Source organism: Lagenorhynchus albirostris, chromosome 12 (assembly GCF_949774975.1).
Source record: "Lagenorhynchus albirostris chromosome 12, mLagAlb1.1, whole genome shotgun sequence".
Lineage (NCBI taxonomy): Eukaryota > Metazoa > Chordata > Mammalia > Artiodactyla > Delphinidae > Lagenorhynchus > Lagenorhynchus albirostris.
Window position 1 is genome coordinate 7,644,582 of NC_083106.1, and position 21,783 is coordinate 7,666,364.

At 46.9% G+C, this 21,783-nt stretch overlaps 1 protein-coding gene across 1 annotated transcript in view; it reads right to left on the reverse strand.

Moving 5' to 3' along the window:
• Positions 1-21,783, reverse strand: part of IGF2R (insulin like growth factor 2 receptor) — a 109,443-nt gene that overhangs the window by 24,024 nt on the left and 63,636 nt on the right. Inside the window, exons 22-30 of the mRNA XM_060168376.1 lie at positions 19,650-19,845; positions 16,620-16,790; positions 15,671-15,814; positions 15,415-15,590; positions 15,065-15,152; positions 14,395-14,610; positions 7,302-7,432; positions 6,976-7,073; positions 1,066-1,202 (exon numbers count right to left, since the gene is read on the reverse strand). Of these exons, the coding sequence (XP_060024359.1) occupies positions 1,066-1,202; positions 6,976-7,073; positions 7,302-7,432; positions 14,395-14,610; positions 15,065-15,152; positions 15,415-15,590; positions 15,671-15,814; positions 16,620-16,790; positions 19,650-19,845 (1,357 nt within the window). The remainder of the gene's footprint in view (positions 1-1,065; positions 1,203-6,975; positions 7,074-7,301; positions 7,433-14,394; positions 14,611-15,064; positions 15,153-15,414; positions 15,591-15,670; positions 15,815-16,619; positions 16,791-19,649; positions 19,846-21,783) is intronic.

The following is a 21,783-nucleotide window of genomic DNA, read 5'->3' on the forward strand; positions in this document are numbered from 1 at the left end:
TCCGGCACGTGACACAGTTGATTCTAACAATTACCTCAAAATATCAGTGATTTCTCTCATTAAGTCAGATGCCAGTGACACCATGAGTTCTCACTCCATGAAACGCCGTTTTACCACAGATGGGTTGGGGGTGAGCATGAGGTGTGGGGAGAATTCAAGGCAGAACAGCCTCAATTATTTCTGATCCCCAAACGAGATGAAGCTGAAACACCTAGATTACGCCCGTGGAACATTTTAAATGGCCTCTATTCACGTGCTATCTTACTTTAAGAAGTCACCAAGAACTGTGCCAATCTCCCAGTCCCCGAAATGTCTGAGTCATCTGCGCTGGGTAAAGAACGAGTCCCACTTCGTGGATTAATAAGAGGCTCGGCGTCACAATCTAGCCAGCATACAAAGCGAGGGGAAGTGGGCCGTGGCCTCAACCATGCAGAGGAGAAAAATAACTTTCCGCGTTTCTGTTTTTTAAAAAAAAAAAAAAAAAAAAAAAAAAGCAGCAGTGCCCACTTTGAGTTGAGCCAGACAAGAGGCTGCCTCAGTAAGGCTGCATAAAACTCCAAGAAAACGGGACAAGTTTCGTCCCCAGGACCCCAGGGGGCCGCGGACGGCACCAAGGTCTCCGTGGGCTGCTGCTCCCAGTTGCACGGCCACAACTGAGTTCTAGCCTCATCACCCGCACCAAGGGTCTGGGTGCATCCTAACAAGACCCCACCCACTCTGCTCTCAATGAATACAGAGGGCACATACCCAGAGCTCCATTTCCCACCCTCCTATCTCCTGCCCTGGCTAAGAATTACCTGCCACGGTGATTATTTCTACCTACCCTCCAGCTCCCCACGTTCAAACAATGGTTACAACGCTCCCAACAGAGCCTTCAGCACTGATTTATCCTGGACCACGCCAGGGATGGGTCATCAAGACCCTCAGATAATTCCTCCTGCTGCTTCTTGGCAAAACCACTCATGTGTCAGAGAGCGATGCGCCATTGAAGAATCCGTTCTTACTTCCTCTTCACCCATAAATTCACTACAAGCCATGAGCACCTCCGCCAGAGACCTCACTCACCCGAGCCGGCCTGCGGAGCCAGAGACTTGCACACGTTGATGAGGTAGTGCTCAGTGGCTCCCGTCCTCGTGACGGCTTCCCAGTTGTCACTGTACCTCGACAGGGATGAGAGATCGAAGGTGTTCCCAGCCCCGTCTCTGAAGGAAAGAAAGCACCACGGTGAGGTTCGGCTGGATTCTAACGGAGTCTAGCGCTCCGTCTGCAAAGGATCAGTATAAAGGCAGAGTCTACTCCCGACACGCTGGGAATCAGACCCTGCCAGGGACAGAACTCGACACTGGACTCTCCCAGATCCAGGCGGAACCAGCAACAACACAGCTTGAGTTCAGGAAATGTCAAGCCTTAGCTCAACAAAATTATGTATTAACCAAAAAAAGCTAAGAGTAAGCACCTGTCCTGCTCAGGCCGGTGAGAAGACAAGGGTTCACAGACAGCTAAGACACGCAGCGCCCAGGGCAGCCCGGGCAGCCCTGTCCAAGCTGGAGGACACCAACAGTCACTGAAATAAACCAGGCTGATGTTGACCTGCTCAGGTAACGGTTTACTTACTGCATGAACCCCAAGTAGGGACAGACACCGAGAGCCAGCCCTACGCCAGGTGCAGAGTTAATGGTAAGCAAGACAAACACTCCCTCTGCAGGGCGCCAGACCCAGGTGGAGACAGAGGACAGCCACAGGTGCCACTTCACCAGGCGGTAACCTCAGCACATCAGAGGGGACCGACTGCGAATCACCCATTCATTCAAAAACTACATGCCAACTGGGGCTACTGTGTTGGAGAGATAAAAATCGCCCATTTTATGAAGTCTGCAGAAGTCACAAAGTAATATTGTAAAACGTACAGACGTCAGGTAGCAATTAGAGCGAAGAGGGAAAAAGGCAGGGAGGTGGGTATGAAGTTTGGGAGGGGAAAGAGAAGGTGAGATTTTAGACAATGGCCACAGAAGGCCTTCCTGAGGAGGCCACCTCTGAATAAACTCAGAAAAACGCGGAAGAGCTAGTCACGCGGGGACCCGGCAAAGCGCAGCACAGGCAGAGGCAGGAGCGGGAGCAAAGGGCCTGAGGTGCAGAGAGCCCGGTGCACCCACAGGAAAGCAAGGAGCCCCGTGTGGCTGGAGCAGAGCAGACACGAGGAGTGACACAGCAGGGGCTGACAGTAGCATCACATGGAGCGCTCCAGCCAGCAGAGACGGGCTCCACCGCATCGAGGGGCACAGCAACAGCCTGGGCCGACTTACAGTCTAACGGGGCCACTGTAATCACTGTGCGGGACTAGCCCAGCGTGGGTCAGGGGACCCCTGAGGGGCCACTGCGGCGATGCAGGGGCGAGATGAAGACGGCCTGAACCAGGGCAGGGAGGTGCTTCCGCAAGAGAGAACTCTAGATATTTTGAAAGTTGATGGGCCATAAATGGGATGAGAGCGAAAGGATGGAGCTGGCATTGATACCGGCCTATGTGGGAGACACAGGTATTTATTTGCAAAAGCAGGTCCTCAAGAACTTCATATAATGGACCATCTGATAGAAACTTACTGTAAATGGTTCAAGACCTAAAAGAAGAAATTGAAACTATAATAAAAGAAGGGGGGTAGAATGGAGGGAAGAAATGATGAATCAGAGTACCAACAGGGACTTCCCTGGTGGTCCAGTGGTTAAGAATCCACCTTCCAATGCAGGGGACGTGGGTTCAATCCCTGGTTGGGGAACTAAGATCCCACATGCCCTGTGGGGCAACTAAGCCTGCACGCCGCAACTACTGAGCCCGAGCGCCACAACTGAAGAGAAGCCCGCATGCCACAACGAAGATCCCGCATGCCGCAGCTAAGACCCAACACAGCCAAAATAAATTTTAAAAAAATTTTTAATTAAAAAAAATAATAAACTGTTTCTAAAATAAGTTTTAAAACAGAAAGAGTACCAAACAGAACTCCTAGCATGAAAAGGACAGTCATGAAAATTAAAAAAGGGGAACAGTCAAAACAACAAATTAAATCAGCTGGTAAGAGTATCACTAAGTTGGAAATAGGTCTAAGGAAACAGAATACAGTCCAAAAACAGATAAATAAGATATCTAAAAGACATGGTGAGGGCTTCCCTGGTGGCACAGTGGTTAAGAATCTGCCTGCCAATGCAGGGGACAGGGGTTCGAGCCCTGGTCCAGGAAGATCCCACATGCCACGGAGCAACTAAGCCCACACGCCACAACTACTGAGTCCACATTCCTAGAGCCCATGTTCTGCAACAAGAGAAGCCACTGCGATGAAAAGCCCGTGCACTGCAAGGAAGAGTAGCCCCCGCTCGCCACAACTAGAGAAAGCTCGCATGCAGCAACAAAGACGCAACACAGCCAAAAATAAATAAATGAAAAAAATAAATTTTTTTACATTAAAAAAATAAGTAAATAGAAGACACGGTGGATAGAATAGGAAAGCCTAAGATATGATTAATACAAGTCCCAGAAGAAAAGAGACAGAATAGGTTAGAGGCAACCTTCAAATATACAATCACTGCAAATATTCCTAAGTGAGTAACAGACATTCATCTTTAGCTTAGAAAGCATCAACTTCCAAACAACATAAATAACAAAGCCATACCTAACAAATCAGACTGAGACTGCAGAACAAATACGAGAGAAAATATACAGAAAAGGTAGGTTATCTACAAAGGAATGAAAACAGGACGGACGGGGGCAGATTCTCTAACAGCAATACTAAGCGCCGGAAGATGGTAGATTACCTTCAAAGTGCTGACACACACAAAAAAAGTATTCACCTGGAATTCTGTACCAAGCTAGTGACAATAAAACTAAGCCTTTTCAAGTAAAGACCAATATTTCACTCGACAGAGTCTCTGTTCGAACCACCAAGCAGTGTGACTCACAGTGCGATTTGTACCCAGGACCAGTCAGCAACCGTGGAAGGAGCCAGCGCCACAAGATGAACCAATAATGGACACTGGTTCCTTCGCTGTCCCTAGTGCAAGGGGACACAGCTCTTCACCCCATCAGAGACCAGAAGCAAATAGTTTGCAAACCAGCACTATACTAAACAGATTAAAGAAAGAGAATTGAGTCAAAAGCAAGGGGTAAAATGCAAAGAGGAAGAAGTAAGCCAAAGAAATAGAGACATTTCTTTTCCTCTTCAAAAGAAGAAATTTATATAGTCAAGCAACCAATGGATATTTTTAAAAATCACAATAATGACTTATTCAAGAGGTAAGAAAACACGTCAGAACAAAAGCACTCGACCACAATACCATGGAGATGGGGAGAGAGTGTTGGGGCTACGACACTCTACGTTATTTTATTGTTGGAGAGATGGGTATAGTTACTAACTTTAGCTTTCCATTAAATCAAAAATACGTGTTTAAGGCAACCATTAAAAGAAAATGAATTATAATTCAGGGAATGCATGGTGAGATTTTTTTAAAAAGAAACAAAAAAAAATCATTAGTATCCTCAGAGATGATTAGAAGGACTTATTTGAAATTCCAAATGAAAATCTCCAAAGGATAGCTGATTTTCTCAAGTTCAGAAAATATTCCAGAACGGAGTAAAAACACGAAAACAGAAGATGAGCAATTAACTTTTCCACCAAACATACACAGTTCTTGTAGGAAATGGGACAATGCCTTCAAAACTGAGGAGAAATTAATTTGAATCTGTAATCCTACTACAGCCAATCAGATTTAAGAGCAAGTTATGGGCATTTTCAGACAACGCGTGGGTTCTCTCCCATCCAACCTCTCTAATAGGAGGATACACTCTAACCAAACGAAAAAGGAAGCCATGACAAAGGGCGTGAAATCCAAGAAGCAGGGGATCCAAGCCAGGAGTGATCCCCAAATGAGCTCTGATCAAAGAGCAGAAAACACACGGCCCAAATCCGAACTGAGACCTTCCCGAAGAAGAACGGTGATTATTCGTAGACACAGCATCGTGAAGAGCCCTGACAGTCTGAGATACGATGGGAAGGCATATTATTCTGTCAACAATAAAAGAGAAAGACTACGTAAAATGCCAAGATTTAAAACCTATTCGAGGTAGCTATGTTCCAAGTATTAAGCAAACTAAATGTGGAATGATTTTTGGAGCAACTTATGAAATAGAACAAATGGGAATCTTCTGACCTAAACACTAAGCCTACCTTCCTTCAGTTAAGAGGAAGCTAAGAGACACAAGATGATGTCATTTCTCTGCAGATCCAATCAGACCGTGTGATTTTGCAGCAAATGAGGTTTATGCAATACTGTAAACGCCACTTATTAGTTTTTGATGCTTTAGAACCACCCTCTGAATAAAGCAGGTAAGACCATTGGAGTTACCCAGCAGGAGACACATGTTCTAAACCTTGGCAATGCACCAGCGACAGCCTGCTGGCATTGAGGCAGTGGGAGGAGCGGCTGAGGGACAGGCAGCATCCGAGGCCCTCATCTTACTTAGCGGGAAGTCAAGAGATGTCTAAAGGTGATGAAACAAGAAACAGAGCTTAGAGTGTATCATCCCGTATTCTAAAGGCAGCCAGAAGAGGAAATAAAAATGGAACTAATGAACGCGGGGCAGGGGAGAGGGGAGAGGAGACCAGAATTACATTTCTGGTGTCTGAAGACAGAGTCGACCGATACCATTTGAGGTTGACAAGCACAGGTATATCGATCATGTAGAGTCATGCAAGGCTCCAGACAGAACTACAAGAAGACACGATAAAAAGTGGGATGAGGCTGAGGTGGGGGAAGCTTACTTCATCTGACACAGTTTTCTACACTTATGAATTCATACAATATACACGCATAAGCTTTCATTTTAACTGATTCTTCAATTAAGGATAAAAACTGGAAGGAAACAGGGAAATGATTAATTTTTCCCCAGGATGGAATGCTGTAACTCAGTGATTCTTTTCAGGCTGGGTCCTCATGCAACAGAAACGTCAGCATGTCCCTTAAATATCCAGAAATGTGTAGACCCGTGAAACCAAAATCTCCAGGGATGGAACCCAAGATGTGTATTTTGTAACAGTTCTGAGGGTGACGCTGATGAAATTCACACACAGTGAAGACCTCCACCTTATCTCAGGAGCTGCCAACCACCTCATTTCAGGAGCCTACGTGAGCCACAAGAAACAGGACAAAGGACCGGTGATGGCAGCTGAGAACCTGCAGGGTGGGTGTTGCCCCCTGGTGCTACACACACACACACACACACACACACACACACACACACACACACACACACACACACACACACACACACACACACACACACACACACACACACACACACACACACACACACACACACACACACACACACACACACACACACACACACGCACCATGCAGCTCCACCATCTCCCTCTCCACGTCCTTTTCACCAAACACAGGCAGCATCCAGGGAGGTGCAGAGGCCAGGGGACACCCTGGTCACTCCAATCCACTCACACCCATGAATCATACAAGGTTTCCTGTTTCAACTCCAGTCACTTAACACAAGGTACCTTAACACAAGGTAATCAAAAAATATGAAAGTCGTGAAGGATTTAGCAGTTACCCTAATCCAACTCCTCAGTTTAACATTCAGGAACTAAGGCTTAGAGAAATCACCTGACTAATCTAATCCCATTCCCCCACCCAGCCACTAACTTTTTTTTCTTTTTTAATATTTATTTATTTATTTGGTTGTGCCGGGTCTTAGTTGCGGCATGTGGGCTCCTTAGTTGTGGCATGTGAACTCTTACTCGCAGCATGCATGAGGGATCTAGTTCCCTGGCCAGGGATCAAACCCGGGCCCCCTGCATTGGGAGCATGAAGCCTTAGCCACTGTGCCACCAGGGAAGCCCCCGGCCACTAACTATTAAAGCAAGATATTATCAAGTAAACGTGACTGCCCCAGGGTCAACACCCGCATCGACTTACTTGAATGAGCACTCGGTCAGGTTGAAGGGCGGGCAGGCATACTGCGTGTGCCACTCGAACAAGTAGGAGCAGTCAGAAGTCTCCTGGAGAAACACCGGCTGCGGAAGTGGAGAGACGTGTCCGTGAAACGGGACACGTCAGGTAGTCGGCGCTTTAAGGATGCAAATGGTACGGGATGGGCCTGCTCACTACACTCTACACAGACTGATCAAGGTGTGAACACAGTGACCAGGAAGTTTTATGAGACGTAAAAGCAGGTTCACTTTGTAAAGACAAAGGCAAAGGGGTGAGGGCAGAGCGGCCCCCTGCTGGTTGAGCACACTCACCGCCTGGGTGCTGCGGTCACAGTAGAAGATGATGGTCGTGGAGCGCCGGTACACCTTATGGCAGGTGTCCCCACCGGTGTAGTTCATCTTCAACACCCCATTCTCATAGGTCAGCTTCTGAGTAAGGAGACCTGCTCAAGAAGCAGCCAGTTCAACAAGGATCAGTTCAGGAAGCCCCAGGCTGGTCAACACAGACATGGTGCCTCACACATGCTGAACAAACACACGACCAAGTGTGCCTGGCCTATTGGCACTGGACCACCAGCTCCGTCACGTGCCACTGTAGAGACCAGAATCAGTCCTCCTCTCGCCCAAGGCTACGATCTTATAGACTGACCACGGGATCGATGACGTACAGAGACCCCTGGCCTGACGAGCTCAGAGGATAGCACTTCCTCTTCACAGCCCCTCAGGGAGGCCCATGTACTCACCCCATCAGCTACTTCAACTTCTTTCTTAAAGATTCTTAAACTTAATCATCATTGGCCCAGATGCTAAGACAGCATGAGGACCAACAGCCTGTCTTATATATTTTACAGTCCAACCCTGCATGAAATGTGTCCCCTTTGTCTCAGTTCTAGAAAGTACTACCTCAGAACACCCATTAATAGTCCAGTGCGTCCCAAAGTTGGAATAAAAAGAATATAATCTCAGAATTGGTAACTGGTATTGCTAAATAAGAATGAAATAAACACTAACAACACTTATCAGTACATGTCATGATGACAAAAATCAAGTGAAATCAGAAACATCATTGGGCACGTGGGGGTGGGGGGGAGGGCCGGAGGCGGAGCCAAGATAGCAGCGTGGGAAGACGCAGAGTTCACATCTCCCCACAACTAAGGCGCCTGCCGGACGCTGGTGGGGGACCCTGACATCTAAGGGGACGGGAAGAACCCCCGACCAAACTGGTAGGATGTGGGGGGCTGAGGGGGTTGGAGAAGTGGAGACCCGACAGGACCGGCGCCCCTGAGGGGTGGCTGAGGTGGGGAGGGGTTCCCATGCCTGAAGGGACCCCCAGGGGCTCCGATCAGCAGGGAGCAGGCCCAGCGTTTTCCCCGCCCAATCGGCCAGGGAAGTCTGCCCAGCTCCCGGACCAGGTCCTACACCCTCAGAGGTCCCCTCCAGGCCGGGTTGATCCTGGGGACATAGGAGGGAGGCCAGGAGAGAACAGGAGAGGCAGGAGGGAGGCGGCTCTCCAGGACCAGAGGAGCGGGAAAGGAGCAAGGGCATTTGCCCCACCCACTCGAACCCAGGAAGGCTGCTGGGCTCCCAGGTGGGGTCCCCCGCGGGCGGGAGGCACGCCTGGGCCCCTTCTGTTCCTTGAGCCTGAGCCCCACCCCCTACACCCCCCAGGGCCTTTTCCAGCCCTGTGGGTACTAAGCACAGGCCCCGCCCACCAGCCAAATCTTGCCCCTGCTAAGGCCCCGCCCTCCACAGCCAAGGCCTTTTCCACCTTTTTTTTTTTTTATATTTTTTCTAACATACCTGTTAGTTTCCTAGTCTAACTGTATTTTTTACTTTGTTATTGTTCTTTTATTTTTTTTGCCACCCCTCACGGCTTGCAGGATCTTGGTTCACAAGCCAGAGGTCAGGCCAAAGCTCTGGCAGTGGGAGCTCTGAGTCTCAACCACTGGACTAACAGAGAACTTCAGACCCCAGGGAATATTCATCAGAGTGAGGTCTCCCAGAGGTCCTCATCTCAGCACCAAGACCCAGCTCCACCCAACAGCCTACAAACTCCAGTGTTGGAAGCCTCAGGCCAAACAACTAGTAAGACAGGAGCACAATCCCACTCATAAAAAAACAAAACAAAAAAGAGACAGCAAAATAATATATCACAGATGAAGGAGCAAGGTAAAAACCTACAAGATCAAATAAAATGAGGAGGAAATAGGCAATCTACCTGAAAAAGAATTCAGAGTAATGACAGTAAAGATGATCCAGGATCTCGGAAATAGAATGGAGGCACGGATTGAGAAAATACAAGAAATGCTCAAGAAAGATCTAGAAGAACTAAAGAACAAACAAACAGAGATGAACAACACAATAAGTGAACTGAAAAATACACTAGAAGGAATCAATAACAGAATAACAGAGGCAGAAGAACGAGTACGTGAGCTGGAAGACAAAACGGTGGAAATAACTGCCGAGGAGCAGAATAAAGAAAAAAGAATGAAAAGAACTGGAGACAATCTCAGAGATTCTCTGGGACAACGCTAAACGCAACAACGTTAGAATTATAGGGGTCCCAGAAAAAGAAGAGAAAAAGAAAGACTCTGAGAAAACATCTGAAGAGATTATAGTGGAAAACTTCACAAACATGGAAAAGGAAATAGTCACCCAAGTCCAGGAAGCACACAGAGTCCCACACAGTATAAACCCTAGGAGAAACACACCAAGACACATATTAATAAAACAAAAATTAAATTCAAAGAAAAAACATTAAAAGCAGCAAGGAAAAAACAGAAAATAACATACAAAGGAATCCCCACAAGGTTATCAGCTGATTTTTCAGCAGAAACTCTGCAGGCCAGAAGGGAGTGGCAGGATATACTTAAAGCGATGGAAGAGAAAACCTACAACCAAGATTACTCTACCCAGCAAGGATCTCATTCAGATTCGATGGAGAAATCAAAAGCTCTTCAGACAAGCAAAAGCTAAGAGAATCCAGCACCACCAAACCAGCTTTACAACAAATGCTAAAGGAACTTCTCTAGGCAGGAAACACAAGGAAAAGACCCACAAAAACAAACCCAAGACAATTAAGAAAATGGTAATAGGAACATACATATCGATAATAACCTTGAATGTAAATGGACTAAATGTCCCAACCAAAAGACATAGACTGGCTGAATGGATGGATACAAAAACAAGACCCGTATATATACTGTCTACAAGAGACCCACTTCAGACCTAGGGACACATAAAGACTGGAAGTGAAGGGATGGAAAAAGATATTCCATGCAAAAGGAAATCGAAAGAAAGCTGGAGTAGCAATACGCATATGAGATAAAATAGACTTTAAGACTGTTACAAGAGATAAGGAAGGGCACTACATAATGATCAAGGGATCAATCCAAGAAGAGAATATAACAATTATAAATGTTTATGCACCCAACATAGGAGCACCTCAACACATAAGGCAAATGCTAACAACCATGAAAGGGGAAATCAAAAGTAACACAATAATAGTAGGGGACTTTAACACCCCACTTACACCAATGGACAGATCATCCAAACAGAAAATAAGGAAACACAAGCTTTAAGCGACACAACAGACCAGAGAGATTTAATTGATATTTATAGACCTTTCCACCTGAAAGTGGTAGAATACACTTTCTTCTCGAGTGCACACGGAACATCCGCTAGGATAGATCACACCTTGGGTCATATATCAAGTCTCAGGAAATTTAAGAAAACTGAAATTGTATCAAGTATCTTTTCTGACCACAACGCTATGAGATTGGAAATCAATTACAGGAAAAAAATTGTAAAAACCACAAATACATGGAGGCTGAACAGTGTGCTACTAAATAACCAAGAGATCACTGAAGAAATCAAAGAAGAAATTAAAAAATACATAGAAACAAATGACAACAAAAACACAATGACCCTATGGGATGCAGCAAAAGCAGTTCTAAGAGGGAAGTTTATAGCAATTCAATCTCACCTCAAGAAACAAGAAAAATCTCAAATAAACAATTTAACCCTACACCTGAAGCAACTAGAGAAAGGACAACAAAGAAAACCCAAAGTCAGTAAAGGAAAGAAATCACAAAGATCAGAGCATAAATAAATGAAATAGAAACAAAGAAAACAGCAAAGATCAATAAAACTAAAAGCTGGTTCTTTGAGAAGATAAACAAAATTGATAAACCCTTAGCCAGACTCATCAAGGAAAAAAAGGGAGAGGACACAAATCAATAAAATTAGAAATGAAAAAGGAGAAATCACAACTGACACTGAAGAAATACAAAGGATTATAAGAGGCTACTACAAACAAACTATATGCCAATAAAAAGGACAACTATGAAGAAATGGACAAATTCTTGGAAAGGTACAATTTTCCAAGACTGAACCAGGAAGAATTAGAAAATATAAACAGACCTATCACAAGAAATGAAATTGAAACTGCAATTAAAAATCTTCCAACAAACAAAAGTCCAGGACCAGATGGCTTCACAGGCGAATTCTATCAAACATTTAGAGAAGAGCTAACATCCATCCTTCCCAAACTCTTCCAAAAAATTGCAGAGGGAGGAACACTCCCAAATTCATTCTATGAAGCCACCATCGCCCTGATACCAAAACCAGAAAAAGATATCACAAAAAAAGAAAATTATAGACCAATATCACTGATGAATATAGATGCAAAAATCCTGAACAAAATACTTGCAAACAGAGTCCAACAACATATTAAAAGGATCATACACCATGATCAAGTGGGATTTATCCCAGGGATGCAAGGATTCCTCAATACATGCAAATCAATCAATGTGATACACCATATTAACTAAGGAATAAAAACCCTATGATCATCTCAATAGACGCAGAAAAAACTTTTGACAAAATTCAACACGCATTTATGATAAAAACTCTCCACAAAATGGGCATAGAGGGAAACTACCTCAACATAATAAAGGCCATATATGACAAACCCACAGCAAACATCATTGTCAATGGTGAAAAACTGAAAGCATTTCCATTAAGATCAGGAACAAGACAAGGATGTCCACTCTCAGCACTCTTATTCACCATAGTTTTGGAAGTCCTAGTCATGGCAATTCGAGAAGAAAAAGAAATAAAAGGAATACAAATTGGAAGAGAAGAAGTAAAACTGTCACTGTTTGCAGATAACATGATACTATATATAGAAAATCCTAAAGATGCCACCAGAAAACTACTAGAATTAATCAATGAATTTGGTAAGGTTGCAAGATACAAAATTAATGCACAGAAATCTCTTGCATTACTATATGCTAACAACGAAAAATCAGAAAGAGAAATTAAGGAAACAATCCCATTTACCATCGCGACGAAGAGAATAAAACACCTAGGAATAAACCTACCTAAGGAGGCAAAAGACTTGTACTCAGAAAACTGTAAAACACTGATGAAAGAAATCAAAGATGACATAAACAGATGGAGAAATATACTATGTTCTTGGATTGGAAGAATCAATATTGTGAAAATGACTATCCTACCCAAAGCAATCTACAGATTTAATGCAATCCCTATCAAGCTACCAATGGCATTCTTCACAGAATTAGAACAAAAAAGTTTACAATTTGTATGGAAACACAAAAGACCCCGAATAGCCAAAGCAATCTTGAGAAAGAAGAACAGAGCTGGAGGAATCAGGCTCCCTGACTTCAAACTATACTACAAAGCTACAGTAATCAAGACAGTATGGTACTAGCACAAAACCAGAAATATAGATCAGTGGTACAGGATAGAAACCCCAGAGATAGAAAGCCCAGAGATAAACCTACACACGTATGGTCACCTAATTTACAAAGAAGGAGGCAAGAACATATGATGGAGGAAAGACAGCCTCTTCAATAAGTGGTGCTGGGAAAACTGGACAGCTACATGTGAAAGAATGAAATTAGAATACTCCCTAACACCATACACAAAAATAAACTCCAAACGGATTAAAGACTTAAATGTAAGACTATAAAACTCTTAGAGGAAAACACAGGAAAAATACTTTGACATAAACCACAGCAAGATCTTTTTTAACCCACCTCCTAGAGTAATGAAAATAAAAACAGAAATAAACAATGAGACCTAACGAAATTTAAAAGCTTTTGCACAGCAAAGGGAACCATAAACAAGATGAAAACACAACCCTCAGAATGGGAGAAAATATTTGCAAATGAAACAACGGGACAAAGGATTAATCTCCAAAACATACAAACAGCTCATGGAACTCAATGTCAAAAAAACAAACAATTCAATTAAAAAATGGGTGGAAGACCTAAATAGACATTTCACCAAAGAAGACATACAGATGGCCAAGAGGCACATGAAAAGATGTTCAACATCACTAATTATTAGAGAAATGCAAATCAAAAGTACAATGAGGTATCACCTCACACTGGCCATTCTGAAGAATGGCCATTATCAAAAATCTAGAAACAGTAAATGCTGGAAAGGGTGTGGTGAAAAAGGAAGCCTGCTGCACCACTGGTGAGAATGTAAATTGATACAACCACTATGGAGAACAGTATGGAGGTTCCTTAAAAAACTAGAAACAGAACCACCATATGACCCAGCAATTCCACTATTGGGCATATACCCTGAGAAAACCATAATTCAAAGAGTCATGTACCACAATGTTCACTGCAGCACTATTTACAATACCCAGGACATGGAAGCAACCTAAGTGTCCATCGACAGATGAATGGATAAAGAAGATGTGGCACATATATACAATGGAATATTACTCAGCCATAAAAAGAAACGAAATTGAGTTATTTGTAGTGAGGTGGATGGAGCTAGAGTCTGTCATACAGAGTGAAGTAAGTCAGAAAGAGAAAAACAAATACCGTATGCTAACACATATATATGTAATCTAAAAAAAAGATGGTTCTGATGAACCTAGGGGCAGGACAGGAATAAAGACATAGACATAGAGAAATGACTTGAGGACACGGGGTGGTGGGGGAGGGAGAAGCTGGGGTGAAGTGAGAGTAGCATCGACATGTATACACTATTGAATGTAAAATATTTAGCTTGTGGGAAGCAGCAGCATAGCACAGGGAGATCAGCTTTGCGATGACCTAGAGGGGTGGGATAGGGAGGGTGGGAGGGAGGCTCAAGAGGGAGGGGATATGGGGACATGTGTATGCATATGGCTGATTCACTTTGTTGTACAACAGAAACTAACAGTGTTGTGAAGCAATTATACTCCAATAAAGATTTAAAAAAAAAAAATCACTCACACACTGTTTTACAGGAACACAGCAGACATTCCTCCTACTCAGGAAAGTTATAATCTTTAGATCTTAAATCATAAGATATAATCATAACATCTTAAATGTGGAATTCCATCCTTTTGCAAAAAGAGAAGAAACAACCATGGTACCTGCCACTTTCTGAAATCCCTGGGGTCCCCGCTTTGCCTGACAGGATGAGATGACTTTGGACTTGTCATCGGTCGAGCAGACACCTGAGGACAGCTTTCCACAGACCCGGAAGTAATAGGTGTATTCACCAGCCCTCACGATGGTGTCATTTAGGCCAAGAGGCTTCAGGTCATACATGTTGCCATGCCTTGGGTCTCTCACCTCACAGTTGTCCCCTTCAAGAACAAGAGAAGGGAAGGGCAATTACACACACTCACACCTTGAGGCAAAAGTTCTGCAACTTTTAATCAGCTAAGTACTGTCTTAAAAGAGGCATTAAACATCACTTCCACGTTCTCTTCTTTTGTCTGTATAGATAAGACAAACTGCCTGACAAACAGCTTTCTCGAAAAGCTTAGGTCACAGGATGAAGATGCACTTAAACAAAACCAAACCCCACGTTCATATTCTCAAGCGTGAGATGCCGGGAGTCCGTCAGTCTGGGTAGGTGAGGAAAACGTAGCTGGCAAAGTGAGCAATGGAGTGGAGTAAAAAAAATCAAGGATAAGAAGCTGTCCGTCCACTAATGGATGCTTCATGATCATGCATGGGGTTTCACATCTAAGATGCTGTTAGAACACCCCCTACTTCACACGTTCACCAGCATCAGTGAGCAGGGCTGGGTCTTACCTTCCACGCGGACGACGGGACAGGCTTCCACGGTTCTCCAGACAAACACATACTCACAGTCGTCCAGGAGCTGAAAGGTCGGGGATCCCTACAACAGAAACCAACAGCTCACTGTGTTCTCATTTATTTAAAAAATGAGTCAAATGGTAGCTAGAACTAATACCCAACTTTTAACCTCCACGAGAAAAATACGTGGCATTTATGAAACACATCAGATCTGGGGGGAAACAGCACCTTCTCGTCAAACCCTATCGATGGCCTAAAACCCCTGAAAACTCAGGCAAGTTCTACATCAGACCAAAGATCTGGAGACTGGAGGGGCGTGAGAATGCGGCACGACAGACACGCACCGTCGTGTGGGCGCACTCGAGCGTTATCCTGGTGGAGAAGCGCTGGGTCCCGCACTTGTCGCCGTTGACGTAGACGATGCTCAGGGACCCGTTGGCGGCAACTTGAGGGCTGACCTGCACGACGCCCAGGTTCCAGCTGTTGTCTTCCGACACGAGGCAGGACCCCACTGCACTGCCTGGAAGGGCCAGGAAAGCCGATGAACTTGGGGGTGGGAGGAAAGGCAGAACGAACCTGAGTCCACTGCTCGGAACTCACCGTGGCAGCCAGGAATATACGGGAGAGGATTGCAGACACTCAAGTAGAAGGTTCTCCTCTTTCCATCAGCCGAGGTGTCAACCGCAGTCCAAGGCTTCCTGGCTTTGCTTAGGCCGCTCAGATCATACTCGTTCCCAGCAAGGTCTGAAACACATGAAAACGCTGGAACTCCCTGCCTTCCTGGCAGCTTTGGGCACCGCCTTTCAACCCCAAAGACCAAGGATGCACGCACTTAACATTCATAACAGGGATTTCCCTGGTGGCGCAGTGGTTAAGACTCCGGCGCTCCCAATGTAGGGGGCCCGCGTTCGATCCCTGGTCAGGGAACTAGATCCCACACGCATACCGCAACTAAGGAGCCCGCCTGGCACACCTAGGACCCAGCACAGCCAAATAAATAAATATTTTTTAAAAAATAAAAATATGCATAACAGAGAAATGAGGAGATCCCCAGGAAGCCGAGAGGCTTCTCCTACAGAAACATACACCTGCCCTGACCCTCAAAGCCTCCATTACAACAAATCACCATGGGTGTGGAGGTGAGGCTGGGGGCCACCACAAAGAATGAGGGCTGCTGGAGACCCGGCTCAGCATCCAGGTACACCTTACGGAGCTTTATCCTCTCGTTCTTTTCTTCTCTTACACTGTAAGAAGCTCTGACAGTGTACTTGATTTTTTTCCCCTCGTTTTCTTCTCCGTTCTTAACCAGCTTCTGATCCCAAACTATAGCTCAAAACCATTAATTATGTATCTAGATTCTCTTCAAGAGAAGCTTTACAATTCCAGTATCATTCAAAGAAAATATGTAACACATATATCATGCTGCCTGTAAAGTAAAACATACAGAGACACATGTGCGCGCACACACACACACACACACACACACACACACGCAGGCAAAGACACACGCTTTTGACCAGCCTCTTAATTCCTGGTCCCCCGGCCTCACCCATGACTTGGCAATCCACCGGAGAAGGTACACAGGCCAATGCAGTTTCAAACTCAAAGAATGTGTCCCGGATCCCCAGGTCAGAGTCAATGTCTTGATGCAGGAATCTGGGGGTCCCAGGGTAAACGTCGTCATTGCAGATGAAGCGGATGATGAAAGCATCAGCCCTCCCTGCGAACAAGAAGACCAGACTGTAGGAAACCACAGCGATCACGGTGCAGCCGTAACACGCGTGTGGCACCAGGACAGTGTGCCCGGGAACGCGCCTCCAAGCCACCCTCTAAGGCAACCACGGCGAAGCGCCGGGTCTGGTTCAGGGACCCAATCTGAACTACAAAGTGGCCACGTTCACTGTGATAGCGACCCACATACAGACGGTGTACACTGTGAACTCGGTGTCTTGGCCACCTTCTATTCCAGGAAGTGTGCAAATGCTATATCCGTTTAACCATCCACTCTCCTTTACGGGTTTATTCGACAATATTTACTAAGTTCCTTACTACACACAGGAGTGAAAGAAACAAGAAAACCCGCCCTACTGGGAGCTGACACTCCGGTCCAGCGCCCAAGTAGTAAGCAAAAGGCAACCCCTCACAGACCAGTTGGAAACGAAGGAAAACGCAGCAGGGACGGGGCCTAAGAAACCCCAAGGGTGGTGGGGAAGAGGCATGGCGGTTTCCAACGCAGTGGCCAGGCTCCCTGAGAAGGTGCCGTCTGAGCTCCCCCCACCCCCCCACCGAAGAAGGGAAGAGAAGAAATGAACTGCCTGGCAGTCTTGAGGGGAGAGCACTGCGGACAGAGGGAACAGCAAGGACCAAGGCTCAGGTGGGGAGGATGGGCGAGGGTGGGCCTCCCCAGTTCCAGAAGCAGGAGGTCAGCGGGAGTGAGCTAGCACAGTGGCGGGTGACCCCGTCAGAGGAGCAGCCAGTGTCCCTCGGCCACTGGACAGGGCTGGCTGCTACTCTGGGCTTCCGCAGGGCGGGGACCACGGGTGGGTGGTGAGCACCGGAGGCTGCGCTAGGGGAAGAACCCCAGGGTCATCAACACGTTAACCCTCACAGGGGACCAGAGATGCCCGGCTAATACAGGAGGAAACTGAGGCAAAAAGAGGGTAAGGAGCAAGTCTGGGGCAGCACGGCTCTACACTACCAAACGTAAAATAGATAGCTAGTGGGAAGCAGCCGGACGGCACAGGGAGATCAGCTCGGTGCTCTGTGACCACCTAGAGGGGTGGGATAGGGAGGGTGGGAGGGAGGGAGATGCAAGAGGGAAGAGATATGGGAACATATGTATATGTATAACTGATTCACTTTGTTATAAAGCAGAAACTAACACACCATTATAAACCAATTATACTCCAATAAAGATGTAAAAAAAAAAAAAAGGGCTGGTTATACATGTGCTGCGCCCCTGGGGTTGCCAGCGCCTGGATTCAAACCCAGCAGAATAAGTGTCAGCGGCTGTCAGCCACACGATTAGGGCCAAAAAAAAAATTATATATAAATGCCTAATCTATTTCATTTTTAAACAGCACTCTGGAACCGGAGAGCAGAAGAATTATAAACCAGAATGACGCACGCTGCTTTCTGGATACTGAAGTGAGTGAGCACCTGACTGTTTTGACCAAGGGCTGAAGAGCTTTCCATCTGTAAAGCAAAGGATTACCACTCCCCCGGCTCTACTAATTCTCCTCTAACCAACTAAAATTATCTCAGTCTGTGGTCCAAACCCTCCCCAACAAATGATACAGAACAAGATCAATTCCCCTTCTAGGACAACCCTTCCAGGATCTGATAGCAGCCCCCAGGCCCCATGTTTTCTGTCCCTGAAGTTAAGAAGACCCCAGTTCTTCAATCCCCTTCACAAGAATCCTGAACTCATTCCTTCGACGCCCTCAGAGTTCTCTTCCCAGCGTGTTCATGGATCCGTCAGCCTGAGCGCGATGCACAAAAGTAGCCAGTGACCACACACTGCCACGGGTGCAGGAGGGCAGAGCCGTCCCCACTCCCTCCTGGATACTAGGTTCCTCTGACGTCGACTCAGACGCCCCTCATGTTTTCCGCTCCACACATCACACGACGGCCCCCTCCTGAGTCCATGCCGGTGTGGTGCACAGAGCACAGGTTCACAAGCCAGAAGGCGTGGGTTCCAACCTCCGCCCTGCCGCTCACTGGCTGTGTGTGTGATGTGGCTGCACCTCTGTGGGCCTCCGATCCTCAACGCAAAGCAGAAACGTGTTAGTCAGCAGAGCCAGGATGAGGATCGAGAGACCTGGCTGCCAGCCCTGGCTCTGCCCGGCGCTGAGCCAGTGGCTCTGTCCAGGGCACAGGGCCTTCCGGGGCCTTCGTCACCTGTGAAGCAAGAAGGTGGCTAAGCAGAGGGTGTGAGCGCAAATGAGATGCACGGGGTTGGCGGAGAACCAACCCGCTAAGCGCACACAGCACTCCACACGGGGGCACACGCGGCGAGCATTCACGACGGCAGCTGTGACTCCACCACCCCCGTCCTCCCGAGGCCCTCAGACTCGGCCTTGCACCTTATGACACCAAAAATGGCAACTTTCAGTTTACAGTCACAGCTGCAGGAAGGAGTAGAAACGTGAACCCACCGGAGATGCAAAACTGTATTTAAAGATACAATCAAGACTGAGTAGAGGAATTGGCGGAAAGAAAGAAATTTAGGAAAAAACAAAGTAACTTCCGTTACCTTCACCCACCGCTTCTTTAATACCTGAAAAACACAGCACAAAAGGCAGAGCGAACACACTCCTATCAGAGGAGCCGCTGGAGGTGCAGGTGGAGGACACCTGGGGGCGGGCACAGCAGAACCTAGTGGCCGAGACCCCTCCGGCCGCGGGATGCACTCAGGCGGCTGGGAGAACACACCAGAGGCTGGGCACGTGGGGCTCAGAGGCGGGGAGGGTGGCCAGGACTCAAGAGTCTACAGGCACTCCCGTTACACTCTGAAAGGTTTACAGTCACGGAACCCCCAGGACACAGGTTAGCTGCAAACACAGGGATGTGAGCTCACCTCTGGGGTGGGAAGGAAGCCCCGTGTAGGTCAGAGTTATAAAGCCCTCGGTGGACAGCTGGAGGCTCTTCTCCAGTCCCACCAGCCTTCCTGGCTTCAGATTCTTCAGCTCTTCCGTCTGGGTCTCTGCCTCACAGCCGGAAGCTGGCTTTCCATCCAAGGTGCCACAGACGGGCATCGCGCCGCACACGTTAAACTGCAGGCCAGACAGCGAGAACCACACACCAACTCAGGCCACGTGACTCACCGCGAACATAACCCCGAACAACTCAAACCCTGCCCAGCCAAACAGGGTTGCCTGCTTGTTATCCAAACAATTGCATAATTTGTTCCTTATTAGGCAAATGACCAACTTTCCATGCCTGGGCAATTAAACCCTGAAGCTAGTACATAAAGCAGAAATCAAAGTCCAAACGTCAATGCCCATAAATTGCCTGTAAGGCTTTATTTATACAGCCCCGTATCTCTAAATGCATGAGACACACTGCACGTAACAATGCAGCATATATAAGAGAGGAACTGTAAGTAGCCAGAATTTTACAGTTAAAAAAAAGCATATATGGTTGAAGTCACATTAATTAAAAGTAAATATAATGGGATACCCCCGTATTTCTTAAAGCTGTTGATACCATTCAATTTAAATCCAGTAGTTGATATAAGGAAGCAGGATATGCTCTTCGGTACGAGACACGAAAAGGAAAGACTTCTCTACAACCGGTATGTGGACGACGTATAAAAAGTTAAGAACTACACGTACAAAGTATTTTTCCTTCAGACCAAAGTTTACTACTAAAGAAATGGCCACTTAAGACTACACCCAGGCAGGTGCCCTGCAGCCACGTGGGCTGTGCGGTCACAGAAGTAGGGGCAGCTGAGCCCGGCAGGGCCAGGTGATAAGGGAACAGTGCCAAGCAGCCGGCTGGTGGGCGGTGGCGTCCTGAGCCCTTCTGGCAGCACAAGGGCTGTGTCCTGACTCCCAGGAGCCTAGACACCCACTAATCAACTCCACTTCCACTTGCATCGTCCACAGTCTGTCCCTGCTGTCCGCAACTGTGCACCTGCCGCCTCCCGCCCCTGCTACTGCACGGGCACAGCCTTTCCGGCCTGCTTCGAGCACACTGTCTACGGGGCCACCTCTTCCGGTATGTCCGCTACAGAGCTCCTCTGCTAGCATGTTCTCCCTGGGCTCGCCGCCTCTGGCATGTCCTCTATGGGACTCTCCTCTTCCGACATGCTCCCTGTGGGGCTCAGCAAAGGTCCTGTCTGCTTCTCACACTCACACCGACAGCCAAATATACTGTCACCTGTGATAACCTGGTACAAGCCGAACTCCAGAACAGCAGGTCTGAGAGGGGGTGGGGAGAGGGAGGGCTGCAAGCCACTGTGCTGCTGAGTGACGAGCCCTGTCAGGTGCCTTCTGGCTCTGGAACAATCCGCAGGCCCTCCCGCATGCGCGGTGCCTGCGAAGTCCCCTTTGCATCAAAGTGCTATGACATTCTCACCCCACTTCCTGCTTTCAAAGGGTATTCTCTTCTTCCACTGTGGATTTTGCTAGAAGAAGTTAAACCTAAATAAAGATTTTTAAAAAGCTGTCTCCCTGTCTAGCAGCGCTTAGTTTACAACAGAACAGCAATAAGTGGAGATTTTCCTCCTCACCGCTCCAGACACCCTGTCAGGGCCGCCCGTGAAGGAAGCGCCGTCAGAAGATCCCAGAGCACTGCCGTCGGTCGTCTCCCTCTAATAGGGGAATATCGTTTCCACTTGACCAGTGCCTCTGAAACCCCAGTGGGCATCAGAGCCACGTGGGGCCTTGTCAAAACAGACTGCTGGGGCTTTGCTGTTGGCGCAGTGGTTAAGAATCTGCCTGCCAATGCGGGGGACACGGGTTCAAGCCCTGGCCCGGGGAGATCCCACGTGGCATGGAGCAACTAAGCCCGTGCGCCCCAACTATTGAGCCTGTGTTCTAGAGCCCGTGCGCCACAACTACTGGGCCTGCGCTCTAGAGCCTGGACTGTGCAACAAGAGAAGCCACCGCACCGCAACAGAGTAACAACTAGAGAAAGCCCGTGTGCAGCAACTAAGACCCAACACAGCCAAAAATAAATAAATAAATAAAGTTTAAACAAACAAACAA